A 20,950-nucleotide genomic window follows, 5' to 3' on the forward strand; every position below is an offset into this window, starting at 1 on the left:
GCATGTTGGGCAAATCGCGCCGCTCACAAGAATGTTGAGCGCTGTCAAATCAGTAATGAATGATGACACCTCATCACGCGCTCTTTGCTCATCTTGGAAATCTCCAATCTTCATTTCCAACGCACTCGCGTATTCTAAGGCCGCTTCAAACTCGCCGGAGGCATTCCTAACACGGGCGGGATCGGCGCCGCTTGCGCTAGGCCTAACCGCCGTAGCGGCCGTGGATCGAGTTGTCGCTGGTTGAGCCTTTGCCTTAGATTTCCGCCGGCGACCTCAATATTTGCGCACCGCACGGTGTTTCACTCCACGATGACTGCGCTTGCTTGGTTGCCGAATGATCGTCACCGTGAAGCGCACCTCGACGAAACATGGAACCAGCTAGTAGGCTTCGCCACATGTACGCGCATGATGGCCAATGGCGTTTCCGGCTTCGTACCACGTGATTGAAAAATCGGTCGCAGCGCTCGGAAAACGCGGCAATAACATGCTTTTCTTTATTATTTCTAGCGCTGTAGACGCCCAGGCAACCGTGGCGATTCAGAGAATGAGGCTTGGCTGATCTCCTCACGCGATCCGCAACAGCGAGGAACCGCGCCATGGCGGCGGCGAGACGCTCGAAGACAGCATACTTTCGGTTTTTTAATAGCCACCTTGTGCTCTTTAAATGCATTTTTAATCCATTTCCCATTTAAATTCAGCTTTGATATTTATTTTCATAAAAGTAGAGGTACTAAACTTGACAAAACAAGTAAAAACCAAAAATGGATAATTTTCGAGAAAAACCGCGATTTTCGACCTGCATCTCCCCTTAATAGATCGCTTAATTTCTCAACTCCTTGCAACTCTTTGTTTCCAGTTACTAATTTTGCACAAAAAGTGCTGTACAATTAGAGGAAAGCCAGACGAGGTAACAGGTGACATTCATATTGCTTATGGGTTTAATGGTTATTGCAGGATTTTATTTTCCACCATATCTAGCCCATATCACGGGTATATGGTTCCGAGGATCTGCCAGAGCCGAGGTGAGCTGTCACTCGAGGAAATAATGAAGCAAAAGGAAAAGTTAAACGCAACTGGCGTTTAACCAACCACAATTCATTCCACAAGCATACAGACCAGACTACGAACCGAATCCATTTTCTTCTCCCTGGATCAGTCTAAACAAAAAAGGTTCAACTAACGAAGCAACAGTGAGGCATGTGACCGTTGCAATATATGGTGACAACTGATTGCATCTCGAGTTAATTGCGCGGCCACCAAATCAATGAGAAAACTGGCCTTCACATTCCAGGAGATGCCGATAACTACTGGCATCCAAAATGAGTGAAAAAAGGCAGCAGAATGTTGACCGCCGAATAGCTCTCAAGTCTCAAGATTGATTTGGCAGAGCTTTAGGAATGTGTGAGGGCTGGTGGTGCGAGCGGGTGGTTGGGGTATGCCACGTAAATTCAGGGGGGGGGGTCTTCCCATGACTTTTTACGCTGGTGTTTCAGCGACTGCTTTCGCATCCACGCGTGCGTGGTCGTGCGGCAGTTAGTTTTGGTTCCATCTTGCAGGCTGTTTTCGTTCGTTGCGCTCCTAAAAACTAAGCTGTATCTGGTTTCTAATCCCTCGAAGATTCAGCACTAGATGCTAGCACGTTTATTGCTCACAAGGGTGCAATTGCATCTGTTCACATGCGGGGGCTGGTGTATATAAACAATGCCACAGTATAGAAACAATGCTGCCGTGCCTGCATTTCTTTTCTTAAGACTGGCAAAAACCGATTGCCCCTCATTGGCGATGGGGCGAAGTATCACTGCAAGTTTCTGGCTCATTTGGTTTTTCTGGTGGATGCACAACCATCGAGTTTGTCTTGCCTGCACTCTGGTTGCTCTTCTACAACTGAGTCGAGCAGCGATTCCTTCAATCTATACTGGCCAAGGGCCGAATCAGAGCATATCTTTTACAGTGTATCTCTTTTTTATTCTTACTATAGGTATTCATGCAAGTCCACCTGTATTCATGAATAAAAAATGCATGTTTACCTACAGAAAATATTTTTTTGTCACTGTAGGGTCACTTTAAAAAAGTTGCAGTAAATGTTTTTCAAAATAGGTCTTGCTGAAGATTTTTAATTTGCAATAAGGAATATCGACCCTGGGCGGTAGCATTTGGCAAACAAAATAGTTCCCCACAGGGCCAGATAGCGCTGCTGTCCACCAGTCACCTATAGACATAAAAAAGCTCTCCATAGATAAGCTGTCAGTCACAGCTTTGATGTCTTATTGCCTTCACTCTTTCTATAATGCATGTTTACCAGCCATGGTGTAAACTGTGTATGATGTATTGCAGTCAATTTGCTTCTGTATAAAAGTCAACATAGATCCTTTTTTTTTTCTTTTTTTCCTGTTTGCAGCAATTCGGCGAGGTGGAAGGCGTCGAGCTTCTCAATTCCGGTCTTGTAATTACATTCAAGACACGAAAGGATGCTGAGCTGGTAAGAGCTTTGCTTTAAAGTATTCATCTATAAATAGTTTAACATGAATAGCCTCACTGATATATACATAAAATTATACCTGTCAACTCTCCCAAATTTTCTGTAATTTTTTTTACAAAAAGGTTTAACTCGTTGGTCCTCAAACATTCTGTTGGAAATCATTTGATAGTGAAAGGATGCAAGAGGAGTACTTGGTTCGAGAAAGTTTGTACAGACAAGTTTCTGAAGTAGGCAATGTTGGCAACACCAAAGTTTCTGAATACAGTAGCAGACCAATTTTTCGAACTCCAAAAATTCGGACTTGATGGATATTCCTGACTTCATAAATGCACTATCAGGGTTCCCTTAGAGCTAATTTTCCGGACAACATAAAGCTAGAAGTTCAATTTTCTGCACAAAATTTGCTGCGACGGACCAGCGCTACGGGTCAGGTAGGACGCCATTTTCGATCTTGAGCCGCCTGACTAGCTTCGAATCGGACTTGAAGTGACTTGAATCGGTATAGTAGTTTGATTAGCAAGTGTAGGAGGCGTCTAAATCCATGCGATAACGGTTGTGCCTGTTGTAAGAAACGCTGGTCTTAAAGGCCATGCTTTTGCCTGTAGCCTGCAACGGAAGCGATCTTGAGAGCCAGAAACCGGTCATGCGCAGCCAGTTTTGGACACCACCTTATGAACGCCAGGTGATGCTCACGATAACCACCATCATCATCATTTTTGCCTCGGTGTCGTAGGTTGTGTTGCGCACGTTTTCGTCCAGCAGTGATCCGCCGGCTTGTATCCAGTACAGGGCAATTAAAATCATCGCCTGCCATCATTAGCTGCCGTACAACATATCATCGCTATTTCAGTGTGTTGCGGCCATTCATTCAGCGCAACACCGACATGTTTTTGCCACCATGGCCCCTGCTCTTCACCCGCCTTCACCAAATGTATAGAAGAAGCGTGGAAAATATTTGACCATGACGCTGGACAAGAAGGCCGCCATATCAGGCTTATCGAGCAAGGACGTACCCAAGTCGTCACGAAGGAGTTTGATGTCTCCAAAAAGACCTTGTCTGATTACGTGAAAAAACAAAGAAAAGGTCTTGTCTGCAGTCGACCAGTTGCACTGCAAAACTACAAAAAATGACTGAAAAGGACAACATCTGATGCTTGAAGAGGCCCTGCAGCTGAGGTTGAAAGGAGTCCTAGCAAAGAACCTATTCGTTTCGGGCAACATGCTCAAGCAGAAAGCCAATATGCTCGCTTTAAAGAAGGGCATTCAGGACTTCAATTTCACCGATGGGTGGATCCGTGGGTTTAAGAAAAGGCACGGAGTTCTTTTCATGAAAGTTTGTGGGGAGAGCGGTGCCGTGGATCAATCTACTGTCATGGATTACCGGACAAGTAAGTTGAAGGCTCTGCTACAAGAGTATGCTCCTGCAGACCTTTTTAATTGTGACGGGACAGGCCTATTCTTCAAAATGCTGCCAGACCGTTCTCTTTCTTTACTAATGAGCCTGCGCTGGTGGGAAGCACAGTAAGGAGAGGGTAACTGTCATGGTCGGGGCAAACGCGGTTGGCACCGAGAAGCTGCCCCTTGTAGTGAGAGGGAAGGCGAAAAACCCGCGTTGCTTTAGGGGGGACCTTGCACATGAAAACTTTTTTTTCTTTTTCAGAATTCTTTCTCAGTTTTGATGAAGCTTGTAAAGTATGTATTTCAATGTGCTAGGTTTAAATATACATCCAGTTTCTTGCAGAGTAAATAACTTTCCAGAAATTGAAGAAATTCAGCTTTATAGCATAATTTGCTTGACGGGGAGCTAGCTACCAAACTATACATGGCACAATGAATATTGACATACAAAAATGATGTGGAACTAAGAAAGAGTGCAAATAAGCAAGTATGGTGTTCTAACCCAATTTTATATCAAATAAGAACATTGCAAACTTTAGTGAGAGAAATCCATCGAACTGCTAAAAAAAAAGAAACAATTTTTAACATTTTTTCTAATAATTGCAACAACATCTTTCATTTATTTGCACTCTACACACCTTTGCCTTTCCGGAAAAAAAGAAGGAATTACAGTGATAGCACTAGTAGAAGCAGAGATAACACACCTCCAATATGGCATCATCATCAAAATTACGGTTTTGAGGAAACAACAAAAAACATTTCACAACTGATATATTAAAAGAAAGTTCGAAAAAACAGCTCCAAAGTATAATTCATGGCCGCTTGGCCATTGCCGGTTGACGGCATAGCATGCAGTGCGAGTACGTTCACTTCAAAAGGATTACACGTTTTTAGCCCTCAATTCTCCTGCGAGCTCCATCCCGACGCAATTTCACCGCAGATCTTGCAAACCACAGTCAGTTTAGTAGCAAGACCGTAATCCTGATCGCTCCACACCAGTTACGCAGAATTACCGCAAATATAACATGACAAAACACCGAGAAGATTGTTCACAGCTGCAAGTCCGATGACAACATACGGAGTAGCGGACTTTGTGACAGAGGCTGTTGCACTGTCGGCGATCAGTCTTCAACAAAACGTTGAATCTTTCGCTCCGTGGCCATCGTAGATGCAATCTTGTCAAGCGTAGCTTTCTCATGTGCTCTTATCTTATCGACTTCCCATTCAGTTACAACAGCCGTGTTCAATTCTTACGCGAGTGTAACCGGCGTGTAAATATGTGTGATCCGGCAAAGCAATGAGGCGTCGACGTTCGGCGGCGGTACAACTTCAGCGGTGAGCTGCCAGGTATCCTGTACCAGCTGCGACGACGGAATCACTTTTGGAAATTTGTGTCTCATACATTTCTGCCCGTAATGATTCACGGCGCGAAACTTTGTCAGACCTCCAGCATATCCAGTATCGCAGTTGCGAGACTAACACAAAATGGCGGCTGTTTTCATCATTTGAGCACACATGGTCCTTGGAGCCAATCATGACTCGCCATCTTGGTCACATGCTCAAGCTGGTCAATAATAGCGTGTGCTGCAAATTTTTTTCTGTTTTTTCATGACTGCAGCGCCGGCAATGTTGCCGACCGACAAATAAAGAAAGCCAGAAACAAGAGCTTTGACATGATACCAAAATGGCGCTGGCAGAGTGCATAGTTATCAAGTTATGCGCCATGAAAATCGGGTGCGATTTCTCCGCAATTTAAAGGGAAATGCTTACAGATTCACATCTTTAGATCACGATAACGGAAGAACTACACAATATTCTGTGACCAAATTTCGGAGATAGGCGCGGAAATGTGTCAGGAACGCGGAAAATAAAATCTTTAAATTCGAATTTTGGGCCGATTTTCGGTCCCAAAGACCCAGGTCCCCTCTTAAGGGTGCAAAGAACATGCCTGTGGGGTACAGTAGCAATACAAAGCCCTGGATTACACAAACAAAGCCTGTTCGAAGATTACGTCCGCCGTCTGGATCGGAGGTTTAAGCACCAGAAGAGGCAAGTGGTAATAGTTCTAGACAACTGCGGTGTGCATGGCGCCATAAGCAACCTGGAGGCTATTAGTCTTGAATTCTTGCTGTCGAATACAAGTATGCTCCAGCCTATGGACCAAGGGGTCATTAAATGCCTCAAGGTACACTACTGAGCCCGTTTACTTGGCCGCACACTCATGTGTTTTGACAACCGGAAGACATACTCCGTTAACCTGTTCTCAGCACTCGACATGCTAGCGGATGCCTGGAAGGCTGTTCAGACTTCGACGATTGCAAATTGTTTTAGGCATGCTGGATTTTGCAATTCTGAAGAACCCGTGACCGAAGAGACAAATGGCACCGCTGAAGACATCGACACTGGCGAGCAGCTGATTGCCAACTTGCGCAGCAGTGGGATGTACCTTCCCGCTGCTGTTACTTTTCCTGAGTTTGCCGCGATCGACAACAACATAGAGCTGTGCTCAGAGCTTACAGACGACAAGATCGTGCGCCAGGTGACCGCACTGCCGCAAAGCAACTCGGACTCCAACGACGACACCTCTGGCCGCCTGCAACCATCAACGCAAGATGTTGTCAGCGCTCTACTATTGTTGTCTAGTGTGTATGACGAGAACATGACGCTTGCACAGATGCAAGCAGATGTTACAAAAAGAAGGAATTTAAAACAAGGGACCATCTGCGACTTTTTCAGTCCAGTTTAGTTGAAATAAAGTTCGGTTTTGCACTCAAGGATTTTTCGGAGTGTTCTTATGTTTAGACTATTTTTCGGTCCCCTCCAGGTCCGAAAATCGGTCTGCTACTGTATATCGCTGATCAATGTGTTGCTTGTCAGTATTCGCTGTGCCAAGTTTGTTGCTGTTTCTGTGCGGCATCTAAAGGTAAGTCATCTTTAATAACATGCATATGTATTTCTTGAAAAATGTGTGCTCAGGGCAGTCTTTTTAAAAAATTGCCTAACAAGGGTGTGGCAAGGCTGGGCCAATGGTGCCAATCTATGCAATTTCGTTAAAGATGTTTCATCTGTGCTCCAAATGAAGGGAACTGCGCCAAATCTGCGCACAAAGAAACTGCAGTTAATGTAGGTGGCGGGAAGATATACACTTACCACCAAATAATTCAGACTTGCCAGGAACCGCCAAAAATAATAATAATAATATTTGGGGTTTTACGTGCCAAAACCACTTTCTGATTATGAGGCACGCCGTAGTGGAGGACTCCGGAAATTTTGACCACCTGGGGTTCTTTAACGTGCACCTAAATCTAAGCACACGGGTGTTTTCGCATTTCGCCCCCATCGAAATGCGGCCGCCGTGGCCGGGATTCGATCCCGCGACCTCGTGCTCAGCAGCCCTACACCATAGCCACTGAGCAACCACGGCGGGTTGGAACCGCCAAAAAGTCTGCCTAATTGGAAATCTTAAATATTCACCAGAAATTAAGTGCTTTTATTTCACAAGAGGCCCCCCCAAAAAAAACTTGTCAACTTTGTGGGGTTCTCCTCCCGTGCTCTTAGGACAAAGGAACGACAACACAGTTGTGCAAACAATCACAAGGGCATTTATTGCACCTTTCATAGATCAGTGCCTGCTAGCCGAGTTGCTATCCACAAAACACGCCGATGGGCGCGCGACATATCTAGAAGTCCGACTCACCGCGACCGGAAGCGAGCGAATATGTTCGCCCCATGCTGGATCCCAACGCCTGGTCGTTCGCGTGTATGGTCACGCGAATCATGGCCCGTTCGAAGGCAGCCACGCGAGGCGGTCTCGCAGAAGCATCGGTCGCCGCGCGCGCGGAAGGTTCGCGCTGTTGCCCGGCACATCCATGCTGCTTGCTGTCTCGAACCCAAGAGAGAGCGCCTTGTCTTTCCTGCACCCAAGTAACCGCGCAGCGGCGCGACACTCTCGCCATCTCTCACACCGCGCTTGTACCACCCCGACCACCGCGGCCCACGCAGCAACGCCGCACGGAGACGGGGGCTATGCGGGAAAACAAGATATCAGGGGAGGCGCGACGGTTGCGCATCCCCACAACTTGTTGCTGAACGCACGTACCACTTCACTGTAACCTCAAGTGATCAATTACACACAATTTTGCGTGACTCGGCAACATTCAGAGATTCGTCTGTGCAGGCCATGCCACGGATAACCTTCTTGTAGATGTTGCTGCACTCGAAAAAAAAAATACTTGCTGAGTGGCGAAAGACTATAAGAAACTTACCAACTTTTTTTTAAGTGTATAGGTGAGAAAAAAACATTTTGGCATGCAGGCAGACGTGAATTGCAGTACACATTATGCTATATCTCTGCACTAATGCGTGATTGGCACCTGCACTGCAGAATTCCTTTCACATTTACTTTGTTGATGGTTTTTGTTCCCGAGTCCTGTAGAATAGTAGCCTGCACAGTCGAACCCACTTACAACGATCCCAGATATGACGACTTATCGTGAAGCTGCTTCCAGATATAACAAAAGTTTTCAACAGCGCTGTACTGCTACAATGAGCACATCAAAACCGGTTGCGGTAAAAGGAGGGTGCACACGAAGTTTCGAAGCACAGAATCGCCCCAAACTGGGCGAACTGGGCACTGCACCTCCTGCTCCGGTGATACAAGCACCACGATCAGTGAGCGCCGCATGCGGATTTCAGAAGCCGCGAGGAAAGTCACTCGCTTTCAACTCTTTCAACCATGCTAGGGTGGCCATGCTTTCAAGGCATGTCTCTAGCATGTTTCAGAGCAAGGCACAATAGCGGACATGGCCTCATGATGGCAGCATTTTAGTTTTTGTACATTTCTCCATGTGGCACCGTATGCAATCTCGGGAGGTCAGGATAGCGGCAATTTCATTTAGAGTCGGGGGACGTTGCTATGCACCATTATCAGAAAGTCGTGGTTCGTCGACGCTTCGTTTGCATCATTGCCGATAAACATACTTTTCAAACTTCATACTTTTTTGGCAGAAGTGACATAGAAAATGTAACTTCACGCCTCTCGGCACGTGTGCAGTTGACACTGCAGCCGTAAAGGCAAGACATTTACAAAATGCCAGCGTGCCACAGCATTTTCTGTTTCCAGCCAACTAGAACGCTTCGCTATCATGTTTGGAATCCACTCGTGTCCTACTGGTAGTAAAATATGTAACAAGCCCTCGAAGAAAAAATGGCGGCAACTGCACTTGGTAGTCTCAAAGTGGCATGTGATCGGAACTGGCCGGGCACCATTTTGAAAGAGCTACAACGCTGCATTCCGTTCTTCAGATGGCATTTTTAACAGAATCTTTCAGCTAGATGCGGCAAAATGACAGGAACAAAAAGTAAGATAATAAAAGTACGATGTTTGGACCTAAGTTGTGCCGAATCGCAACTGCTGCCGCCAGCTTCAGTGTCGTTAATTAGTGCGCATTTTAAAGGGCAAGTCCACATATAACGAACTACTGATGCACCGATCACTTTTCGTGCAGCTATCTAGTATGTTATAAATGGGTTCAAGTGTAGTTTAAATTGAAGCTCCTCACAACTCCGTTGTGCAAAACCATGTACTATAGACGTAATTTTTGTTGGTTGGATTATAAGACGCCCAGATTGTACAACGTTTTCGCATGGTCCTGAGGCAGTTGCATAATTGGGATTTCACTTTATCTGCATATTTGGTAAATGGGCACTTTTCAAGTGAAGGGCGGGTGCTTTTAAAGTATGCTGGACATGGAATGGTTGATGATGTCATGTCTGACGTTCCTGCAGGGTAATTCCATGCGAAATCAACCTACGCTTTTTCAACTGCCACAGATATAGTTGTTGAAAAAATTTTCCTATGTTTGTTGAAGTCTGAAACTCATTCTCCCCATTTATTTTTCTTCCCAAAAGTTTTCTAGCATTTTGGCAAACATTTATTGTTCTTGCCCAGCTGAGCCAGAGGCACCTATCGACTTTTTTTTTTTTTTTTCAGAGGCACGTTGTCTAGTCCAGTCTTTTAAGTGACGTATATGGCGAGACTTTGAAGTGATGTGACTGCCAAAATAACCAATATTTTAAATATTTTAACACATGGGTGCTTTGGCATTCAGAAAGGCCGGTAAAATCGCAAAGTTAGAAATTTTTTTCTCGGAACACGAGAAAATCCAGAAGCCACAACTTAAATATAGAATTGGCAGCCTGGTTAATGTAGCATAGCTGAAAAATATTTGAAACTTTGTAGGTTCAGATGGTCGCATGAAAAATAACTGCAAAGTTATAATTTTTTACAAAATGCCTCGTGTTCAAAGTAAAATAAGTAGCTTTGGTGGTTGGCTTAAAAGATATGTGATATATCGTTAGATAGCTCTACATGTCTACTATTCATGTGACAAGTTACAAAAATATATTATAACTTAAACGCGAAAAATTCTTTTTTGAATTTTTGTGTCAGCACCGCCTTCTCTCCAAAGTATGACCGGTCTTGCCAGCCTGGGTTGCAGACAACAAACCTAGCATCGTCTGCAACATGAATGACAGAGAAACGTTGTCATGGTCTGTGTTTTGTTGACAAGAGATGCACGCTCTAACGCAATGCGGCTTGTGCTTGGTGTGTGCCAGGTAAACCACTACAGCCAGTGCACATGGAATATCACGAAGTGTCAAATTCGTGAGAGAATACTGCAGAGTTAAAATGTACATTTCGGGCAGTTTATAAAAACAAATATTTGCACTTAAGTAGCTAGTAAATCCAGAAAGAGCACTGATATCGTTTGTGCAAAGTATTTGAAAAGATATGTTGCACTGCTATACAGTGCTGCGTATCAACATGCACTGCATCATGCAATACAGTGCAGCATACAGGGGGCAGGACACTTTGTGCCCTGCTCCTTGGAACCCAAAGACTGTCATAAGACAATGCAAGTAGAAGACACCTTCATAATTGCAAGTGAAAGCCTACACGAGCGTGAACAAAGTCTTCTGGCGTGGCACGTTACCACTGTTCGACAGCCTGAACGTGTCCCCTGTTCAGGATGATGTACTCAGACATGGTTGACGTCCACATTTCGCATTCATGGAAAGAAAAAAAAAAAAGAGTCCAGGCTGCAGCGCATGTCTTCATATTATTTTTTTTTAAAAAGCCAGTCACAGTTTGTTGAACAGTTTCTCCGGCTCATTTTATTAACAGTCTCTCCTTGCTTGATGGCAAGACTTCATATATTTATGCTGTCTGCACAATCCACTTACGAACATTTTAAAAGATAATTTTTTTCATTAAAAAAATAATACATTTTTTAACTTCTCACATGATAGTTGGCATGTAGAGCTATATCAGATATATTTTTTAAGAAAAAATTCAAACTTTGCATGCAATTTTATTGGCTTTTGCCGGTGCCAAAGCACCCAAAGTATTCAAATATTTGAAATATTGGTTATTTTGGCAGTCACATTACTTCACTGTCTTTCCAAACACACCATTTGAATAACTGGATCATGCAATGTGCCCTTGAAAAAGAATGTTGATTGATGCCTTCTGGCTCAGCTGGGCAAGAGCAATACATTTTCGACAAACTGCTAGAACATTTTGGGAAGAAAAATGAATCGGGAGAATGAGTTCTGAACTTCAACAAACATGTAGAAATTTTTTCAGCTATATTTGTGACAATTGAAAAAACTCTGGTTGACTTGGCATGGAATGACCCTGTTGTGAGTTCACACATAGGGTCTGCATTTTGTAAACTTAACAAAATTCAATCAAGAATTCCGAGTCCGTTCTACTGCAGTACGCTCTTAATGTTTCTGAAGATGCAAGAAATTTGGTGAAACCAAATTTTCAATGGACAGAAAATAATTGTCACCTGAAGCGGCCAAGGTGTGCAAAAGAACGTTGCTGTGCGTGCATGGTGGTGAACTGGTGAAAAACACTGGCTCCTTTGTATTTGCACAGGGTGTGTCTCAAGGGTGCGAGTTCAAGAACAGGCCGTTGCAGTGGGCATGGTTCAAAGAGCCATCACGGACAGCTTCTACGAGTGATTCTGCATCAGCCTCAAACCTGACTCAGGATGACTTGGCAGCAGATGATGAGGTTAGATTCCTCAACTGTTTCCACATATTCCCCAGGAGGCAGGTTTTTATTGTACCAAACATTAAGATGAGCAGGTGCCTCCTGGTTTCTCAGACTTTCTTCACATGCATGAATAGAATGCACACAATGCAGGAGATGGTAACATGCCAGTTCTACAGACGGTGCGTAATGCAGTTAGCGCATCAGTTCCAAGTGGGCAGATAATGAAGCTTCTATCATTCATTGCTTTATCATGCCTCCGTGTTTCACAGACTCTGTTTATGTACAGTCGACTCTCACTGCAACGGACCTTGATAATCCGACAAAAAATGTCCGTAATATTCGAGACGCTTCACTTCCAAAACTTTCGTCGTAGTGTCTAACAACTTTATTGCAAAGAGTGAGTGACGAACGTCCAAAGTAAAAAAAAAAAATGAAAAAGTCGCAGTTTCACCCGAAAGGCGAAGCATCGACTGCGATAGCAAATTAAGCAAGATAAGCACGGCAGCAGCAGCTGTCTCTCGCTTCAACGAAAAGTAGACATCAAAAGCAGAGCGCATACGAAGCCACCGACGCTGGCATTTTGTGCACATCACAGATTGCTTTCAAGATACAGCGCCCGTGCTGGCATACACTTTGCCCACATCGCAGATCGCTTTCAAGATACGGCACACGCGTGGGCCCGCACTTTGTCCGCATTGCAGATCGCTTTCAAGGTACGATGACCGTGTAGCCGTGCCGTTAACAGCAGCCACTTCTGTGCCTCATGCACGAAAGATGGCATGCTTCCGCCCCGCTTTCCTCCCTCCCTGGCGTGCAAGATACTGTGCCACAATCGTTGGCTGACCCTCGCAAGTCAATTGCCAGCCCATGTCGACAAGGAAAAAGTTCATTTTGTACGCCCGATCTTCACAAAAATTGCCACTAATCTCATGCGCTGTAGCCGATAGTCCGTTGTAATGCAGTCTGTTAAAAGTGAACTTCGTTGCATTAATAAAGTAAGTAGAACAAATTAGTGCTGAAATATAGTCCATTATATCCGAAAGTCTGTTTTGTACACGGGTCCGTTGTAGCTAGCGTAGACTGTATATGCATTATGCTGTAAGTATACCTGGTCTAATTGTCTAATTGGTCTAATTGTGGTCGGTCATACTTTATTTCGATAGAGTATTCTCCTGGTACAGTTGACTGACATCGACCCTAATGGGACTAACAGTATTGGCCAAATTATCCGCTGCGTCAAATTAAGCTACAGGCTTAGAATAAAAATATGCCTACACACAGGGTTGATTCATTTAGCAGTGCTTGCCCAATTGTAACACACCCTCAAGTCCAACGTGCACTTACTTTGTATGTGTTCAAAGTAGAAAACTAACACAAAAATGACGTCAGAGCTCCTAAACAAAGTAGAGACTATATGTGCATTCAACTGTAACATGCCTCTAATTCTGGCAATAAGAGAAAGCTGGAACACACAAAGTTTACCTTCAGAGAATAAATTTATTTACATCTATATTTATTGTCGTAACTCTCAGAGAGCACTTAAACAGCTGTTTATGAATCACAACATCTCCTCTGAACGGTCCATTGTGTGTTTGATATTCTCCATTTCTCCAACGACTCTACAACAATCACAAACGTGATGGTTGCTCTTGGCTGGACTAACCACTTCGCTAGTTCATCCTGCAATGCATGCAATTCTCTGGGACAGCAAAAACATGTGATGTGACTCATTGCCGCTAGCTTAGAATGTAATATAAGTTGTCCAGGATGAGCCCTCATAACCAAAGACTGAAACCAGCATGTCATCACCATTATGCATTAAGAGTCGTCATCTTTTGATGGCAATGACACTGGCTCTGACAGTAGGCTATTGCGAATGCGGTTTTTGGTTTTGTTACCTGATTGCACCACGTGGGTAATTCTTGGACCAATTTTATTGGAAAAAAAAGCATGCAGTATGATTGGGTACATAGTCTAATTACTCATTGTGAGCTACCGTTTTCGCTCAAATATTTTTTATGGTAGGCCGAGAACAGGTGTTTGCAGCAGGAGATGGTGTATGTTTGACGAATTCACTGTCCTCTAAGCTCTGCCAATACAGGAGTATCACTAAAGGGGTTGCAGGTGGGGTCACCACTGGGGTCAGGTGTGTGAATGTATGCTGACCAGTAAAGTTTAAATTATCCGGAAAAGGCCAATTTTAGAATCGATGTAATGAAAGTTTGGGCCCATTGAAATGTATGGTGACCAGTCTGTATTTCTGCCTGTCTGTGTCACCCTCAGTAAAAGAAAAGAGGTGTGACATAAAATCTTAGCTGCTTGCGATAAAAAAATAAAACATTGCAGGATTATTAGTGCAGCCCCTGGCTTCTGGGTATGAACAAAATTACTGCCAGCGATGTGCACCACGTGCCTTCCCCTATATGCAGCTGTGGGTGAGCCACCTTGGTTAGGTTGGGATGAAACTACAACAACACTATTAAAGGCAATTTTTTTCAGTGAAAAAGAAATGCTTATATTTGGAAAACATCACTGGTGTTGAATGTTTTATTGATTTCTGATATGTGGTGTTGCCCCTGGATAGCAGAGACGATGGCAGCTCACATAAATGTTGTAGTAGGCTCGCACAGTAATGCCTGGCTAATTTGTATCTCTTGGGACCACATTGAAGTATTGAAACCTTACTGATAGCACATTGTCACAGAGCTCAGATCTTTTGATAGTAACAGGCAAACAGGTGTCCAACGCTATTGTCCACTGCTTTTTTCTGATAATCGCTGGTGCTATAAGTGAGGGCACTAATCTGTGCTGTAAAACCCAGCAAGTGTTTTTGGGCCCTAATTCTTAGGACATGAATGATGGCTTTTGCGTGTAATGGCCCGATCCGGAGGTGTGGGAACTAACTGATGCAGTTAGCAGTATGGACAACTTGCAAGTACAGCATCATCCATGAGTGCATGCATCACAGAATTGATCTACTGCATGCAAAAGCTGCTGTTGGTGGTTGTCATGCGTGTCATGACATGCATGACATGATTTATGATGCATGTCGTTATGCATGTCATGATTTTATTATACAAAACTATGTAGTAGTCTACTGTAGTATAACGCTAAAGATTAGATTGCTTTGTATTGTGCCAGTAATCTTGTAATCGGAAAATGGCACAATGTTGCTCACTGCAATATAAATGCATGTTTGCGCACCTCCCAAGCTCTCATCATTGCCAAAAAACCATGGAAGGCATATGCAATACGTAGTGTGTTTTCCATTTCTCTTTAACATTTCTCGATGTTAAATTAAGTGATGTGCACTGAATTGCTGTGAGGTTTATAAGTAGCTTACGCCATTCATCTCTATTTATTTTAGGTTTAGCATAACCATTCAGTGTGTATAAATAACCGGGATTTTCTTTAGCAAAAAAAAAAAAAACTATTTAAATGTCACTGTAACAATCCATGTTTCCTGCAGAATAGACCTCTGAGCACACCTCCGCTCCCCTCCTTCCCTAAAAGAAAGAAGAAAACCCACCCTGCAAAATACGACAAACAGGCACAACAAAAATTGTTGTATTGGAAAGAGGAAACTGTGCAAGTGGTGGAACAAGGAAATAAAGCAAGCTATAGAGTAGAGTGGAAGCAAGCATCTAGGGATCATTGAGAAGGCAAAAAGTTGGAATTACACAAGAAGAGTTGCCTAACAGATGGTACAAGCACTGAGAAACTAAAAGGGTTGCGAGTGAACTCGTGCAATAAAAAATTTAATGCACAAGCGAACATTGGGTGCATAGCATTCGCAAAAGGAACAAAGGTGCACCAAAAAGATTCTGGAACCATGTAAGAGCACTCGGAGCTACAACTAAATATTCACCCGTCGTGGTTGCTTAGTGGCTGGCTTTGGTGTTGTGCTGCTAAGCACAAGGTCGTGGGATCATATCCTGGCTATGGCAGCCGCATTTCGATGTAGGACGAAATGAAAAAACAGTGCGCTTAGGTTTAGAATGTGGGATCTCATACGTGCTCTTGAGACAAAGGAACAACAACACAGCAGTGCAAACAATCACAAGGGCATTTATTGCACCTTTCATACACTAATGCCTGCTAGCCGATTCGCAAACATATAGAACATTCTGATGGGCGCATGACAAATCTAGGAAGTCCGACTCACAGCAGCCGGATAGTGAGCGAATATGATCACCCCCGTGCAAGACAACGACGGCTATTCATGTGTACGGTCCCACGAACGATCGTGTTGGTCCATTCCAGTGTCCCGCGAAATGGGCTGCCTAACGCACGGAGCATCTGCACCACTTGCCGACTCCAGGCCCCAAGAGCAAGAGCCTCCTCCCTGTCATGCCCGATTACCCTCGCCATCAGGCAGTGTTAGCAGCGCAACACTCACGCCATTCTCATATTATGTTGCAACCACATCGACCGCTGCCAGTGATTAGCTACGGGGAGAAGCCGGATTACAGGAGACATGGGAGCCATGCGGGGAAGACATCAGGGGGCACGTCAGAGTCAAGCGTGCCCACAAGGTGCACTTTACAGAACCCCAAGTGGTTAAAATTAATCTGGAGTCCCCCACTATGGTTGCCTCATAATCAGATCGTGATTTCAGCTCGTTAAACCCCATAATTTATTTTATTTTAACTAAAAATTCTCAAACGGTTCTAAAGGATGAAAATAGTAACACCTTCAAAGGAGACAATGTGCTGCAGTACATCATAGACTTTATTTGAGATAACTTCAGCAAGAAAGAAAGCATAGGTCCAACTCAAACAGATCCAGCAACAACAGAGCAGCCCGAGAGATCAAAATTTAGTGCACAACACTTACTGGAAAAAAGCAGAACATGTCCCGAACACCACGGCCACAGGATCCAATGCAATCCCAAAACAGCTAATCAAACACCTGGGTCTGAAGAGCAAGGCACTGCTAAGTAATGCCATAGAGCAAGTGAATAAAATGAAGAAAATTCTGGTTGGATGGCGTGAAAGCAAGACGAACCTTGTCTACAAAGGCAAAGGTGATAAGGATAAGACAAGCCTGTAAGGCCAGTTATAGTGATGTCGGTGCTATATACAATGGCAATGCAAGCCATAAAATTAGAACTGTCAAAGTTTCTTGTCTGTCTGTCTGTCTGTCAGAGTGGGTACAGAAAAGTGATATACTAGGGGAACTACCGTATTTACCCGATTCTAATGCGCCCTCGTATCTAACGCACGCCCAATTTTTGCTTGCTTTAAGGAAAAAGAAAGTGCGCTTGAATGTAATATGCACCTGAATGTAACACAGACCCGATTTATAACATAAAAATATAGCATGTCCCCACATTTGTGATCAGAAAAAACGGGGTGGGCAGAATTTACCTTTGCAAAATGGAAACATTCTTTAATGAGCTTTCATAATGAAAGCGTTGCTTCATGGTCACCATTTGCGCTTCATTGGCTGCAGATACCAAACAAACAGGGGTGGTATTTTGGTATTCTCGAGCAATCACTTTCAAAGATAGTACTATCACTTTCACGAGTCTCCGCATCGGACTTGTGGAAGTATGCATCTGACAGCGTTCCTGGCACTGTACGCACATAGCGAGCTTGGTACAGCGCCAGAAACATGGTGGCCAATTATGCCAACTAATTTGGTGCAGAGTTGCTCGAAATTTAACGAAAGTGATAGTACCTCCGAAAGTTATTGGCTGAAAATACCACTCAAAATCGTAGTGGAGCACAAAATGAACAGACAGCAACTTTTACAAAACTGCTCTGTCACCATTTTGTGATGGCAATAGTGCTGTGTCTGACAGCTCTGATGGAAGGCTGTTGCCAACGTTGTGACCCCAGTTTTGCTTTTGTATCCAATTGTAATGCGCTGGTAATTTTGTAATCTATTTTCTTGCAAAAAAAGGTGTTTGTTAGATTTGGGTAAATACAGTAAAGAATGGGTTGAGATCAGGCAGACACTTAGAGGATAATATGTTTGTGCTAACTCACTGCATAGAGATTTCAGTAGCTCAGAATAGACCCTTGTGGACAGCATTTTCAGATATTAAGGGAACCTGTGACAACATAGACAGGGCATTGCTATGGGATAGTTTCAAGCACAAAGCCATAAATGACGATTTCGTGGAGCTGCTGAAAGAGATACATAGAGACAGCCGAGTAGAAATTGTATGAGAAGTTCATAAAAGCAATGAACGGGTGGAAATTCACCAAAGACTGAAGCAAGGATGTCCTCTGTCTATATTGTCGTTCATGCCATATGTTAAGGGCCATAGAAAGACGACTTGAAAACAGTGAATGAGGGTTTGATTTATTCTATATTCATAATGGGCAAAGGGTGCAACAGGAGGTCCGTGGACTGATGTAGGTGGACGACATAGTGCTAATAGCAGACAATGCAAGGGATCTACAGGCACTTGCGAATGTGTGGCAAAGCAGCGACAAATCTGGGCCTTAAGCCCAGATTTACATAATTACGTGGTACCAATTCAAGTCCAGCAACATAAATATTTTGGTGTATACATAAACGAAGGAAATACTTAATCAAGCACCCACAAAGGTAATCTGAAAATGAAGGGGAAGTGGAATGCAGTAATAATAAACAATAGAGCACTTCAGGGCTACAATAAATTGAGAGTTTTAACTTTTATTGGGGGGGGGGGGGGGGGTTCTGCGAAGCGCAGGCAGACTGGGCATACTACTGGATGGGTGGGAGGCATTAACGTGAGTGGCTTGACAGGTGCTGTCACCTCGTGGGGCAGAGCTGAATCGGACAAACACAGAGGTAACATTGCGTCAACCAAGAATATTCTACTTTGCTGCTGATGTAAATTTTCGGCAGCAGCGAATCGTAACACAATTATGGCTCTGCGAAAATTTAGACCAGCAGCGAAAAAGAATACACTTGGGTTGCTGCACTAACTAGCTCTGCATTTGTCTAGTCAAGCTCTGTGCCACCAGGTGTGATTGCACCGCTCTGGCTGCTCACGTTTATGTCTACGCCTCTCAGGTAAAACGCCCAGTCCACCTGAGTTAACCGGATTACTGGACAAGCTAAAACTCTAATATGAGGTGGTGCGTGCAATCTGAAAAGGAGTGATGGTGCCAGTGCTAACGTTTGCAAATGCCATTCTATGCTTAAAATCTATAGCTTGTCAGGGTTGGAAGTTAACCAAAGAATGGTAGGCCAGTTGGCTTTGAGAGCCCATGGTAAAACCACAAATGAGGCAATGTGGTTGACATTGCTTGCGCCTCTTTTGAAGTCGAAGAAGCAAAGAACAAAATTAGTTTTGAAGAAAGACTCAGAAATGTGGATAAAAATAAATGGACAGCTAAAGTGCACAAGAAAGTTGGCAACGAAGTACAGGGTATTTGAAAGTGTAAATAGACAACCAGGAGTATTAAAAAGGAAAGTGAGACAAACACAGACAGTGAATTAGATGCAAATAATGGAAACAAATAAGACCATGGAGATTTACAAGAATGTGAAGAAACTAGAGGGGGAAATCTATATGATAACACAAAGGGCAGTGCCTTGCTATTCGAGGCTCAAGCTGGTTGCCTAAGGACAAAAACATACCGAAGCAAATATTTGCAATAAGATGAGGCATGTGTATGCTGCAGGAAAAATTCAGAGACCACTCAATGCATCGTAATGGAATATGAAGGTACACAACCAGTGAGACCCGTATGTAACGTACACTTTTCAGAAGCACTTAGATTTAAAGTAGACAGAAGCGTCAACTAGTCAGCTGTCGAGAAAAGCAATAGAAATTTGGAGTATTTATGGTAATAAAAGAAGAGAAGAGATTGATACGACCAGATTCGCTACAGGCATATGTAGCGGTACAAGGTGGATAGAGAAGTTTTGGGGAAGAGAGAAAAGATTCTGGAGATGCATAAAAAACTCATAGAATGAAAAGTATGTATAGCATACCTGATTAACTCAAGCAGGCTAGGTGACTGTTTATCACTGCCCCGTTTCAAAGGGGATGCCAATACAGTTAATCATCATCTCAGTTGGCTCAACAACTAGGCAACTAAGCTTTGTGCAAAAGCCAACTTCTGGACGATGAAGGGTGCAGGTCTGTTAGTAGTGAGAGCACATCATCATACAACTGGAGGTGCTTGTGAATGGTGTGGATTTGGCGAAGGACGAACCGCATAATATGGCTGCATACATATGGATAATGTAATCGAAAATTTTCTATTCACGAATCTCTGTAGACCTCCACTGCAACATTGCACAATCACGAGCAGCAGTCTGTGGTCCACACATGTTGCGAATATTAATTTTTTCTTCGCAGCCTAGGCATCAGGGCAGGTTGAAATGAAGTGGTAAATTTGTGTGCACCTCTTTGAGCAATGCAATTTATTCAGACAGTTTCACACTGCATGGTTGTACCAGAAAAACATTAAGGCGAAAGCCTTACATGCCCCACGAAGTGGAAAATCCAGCGAGCATCCGGCGTTAACATCGGATGGTAAGAAAACCTACGTGACCAAGTGATGATGTGACACTCCTAGCACTGGACCTGCAGCAGCTCGCTCTGCGATATCGTACTGTGAACAACCGCTGCGTCTGTTCGATGCTGTGGCCCACTCCCGAAAGTGGATTAAGGTAGATTAAGATTGATTAATGTTGGTACAGATTAGAGCAAGGTGAATTAAAGTGAATTAAGGTTTGGTACAAATTAGAGCAAAGTGGATTAAGGTGGAGTTCTAATTTAACATAACTTAGACAAGTCCTAATGCTTTCGCATTCATATCATGTAAAGATAGTTAAGTGACTGTCAATTATTTTATGCTGGTGCTGTGGTACACAGACTTTTGCTGCTGACTGTACATGTTATATATAGTGTTGATGTGTATTTATAGTGTCTTGTTATTGTGTGTTGTTAATTAAAGAGAAGGACTAGTTCATGAATGTTCATGGTTTGGATTAGGCAAAGGACAAACAAGTCCTACATTTTTTTTTTTTTTTTGTCATCAAAAGTTCCCAGTGTT

The 20,950-nt window shown here is 43.6% G+C and overlaps 1 protein-coding gene and 1 pseudogene across 2 annotated transcripts in view; both read left to right on the forward strand.

The window, feature by feature from the left end:
• The window catches only part of swm (Zinc finger protein swm), a 74,653-nt gene that overhangs the window by 51,949 nt on the left and 1,754 nt on the right, over positions 1 to 20,950 (forward strand). For both annotated transcript variants that reach the window (XM_065433270.2, XM_065433278.2), the window contains 2 exons: positions 2,399 to 2,479; positions 11,823 to 11,960. In XM_065433270.2, the coding sequence (XP_065289342.1) occupies positions 2,399 to 2,479; positions 11,823 to 11,960 (219 nt within the window). The remainder of the gene's footprint in view (positions 1 to 2,398; positions 2,480 to 11,822; positions 11,961 to 20,950) is intronic.
• LOC139057074 (tigger transposable element-derived protein 4-like) lies at positions 5,822 to 6,623 on the forward strand (annotated as a pseudogene).

This window comes from Dermacentor albipictus, chromosome 3 (assembly GCF_038994185.2).
Source record: "Dermacentor albipictus isolate Rhodes 1998 colony chromosome 3, USDA_Dalb.pri_finalv2, whole genome shotgun sequence".
NCBI lineage: Eukaryota > Metazoa > Arthropoda > Arachnida > Ixodida > Ixodidae > Dermacentor > Dermacentor albipictus.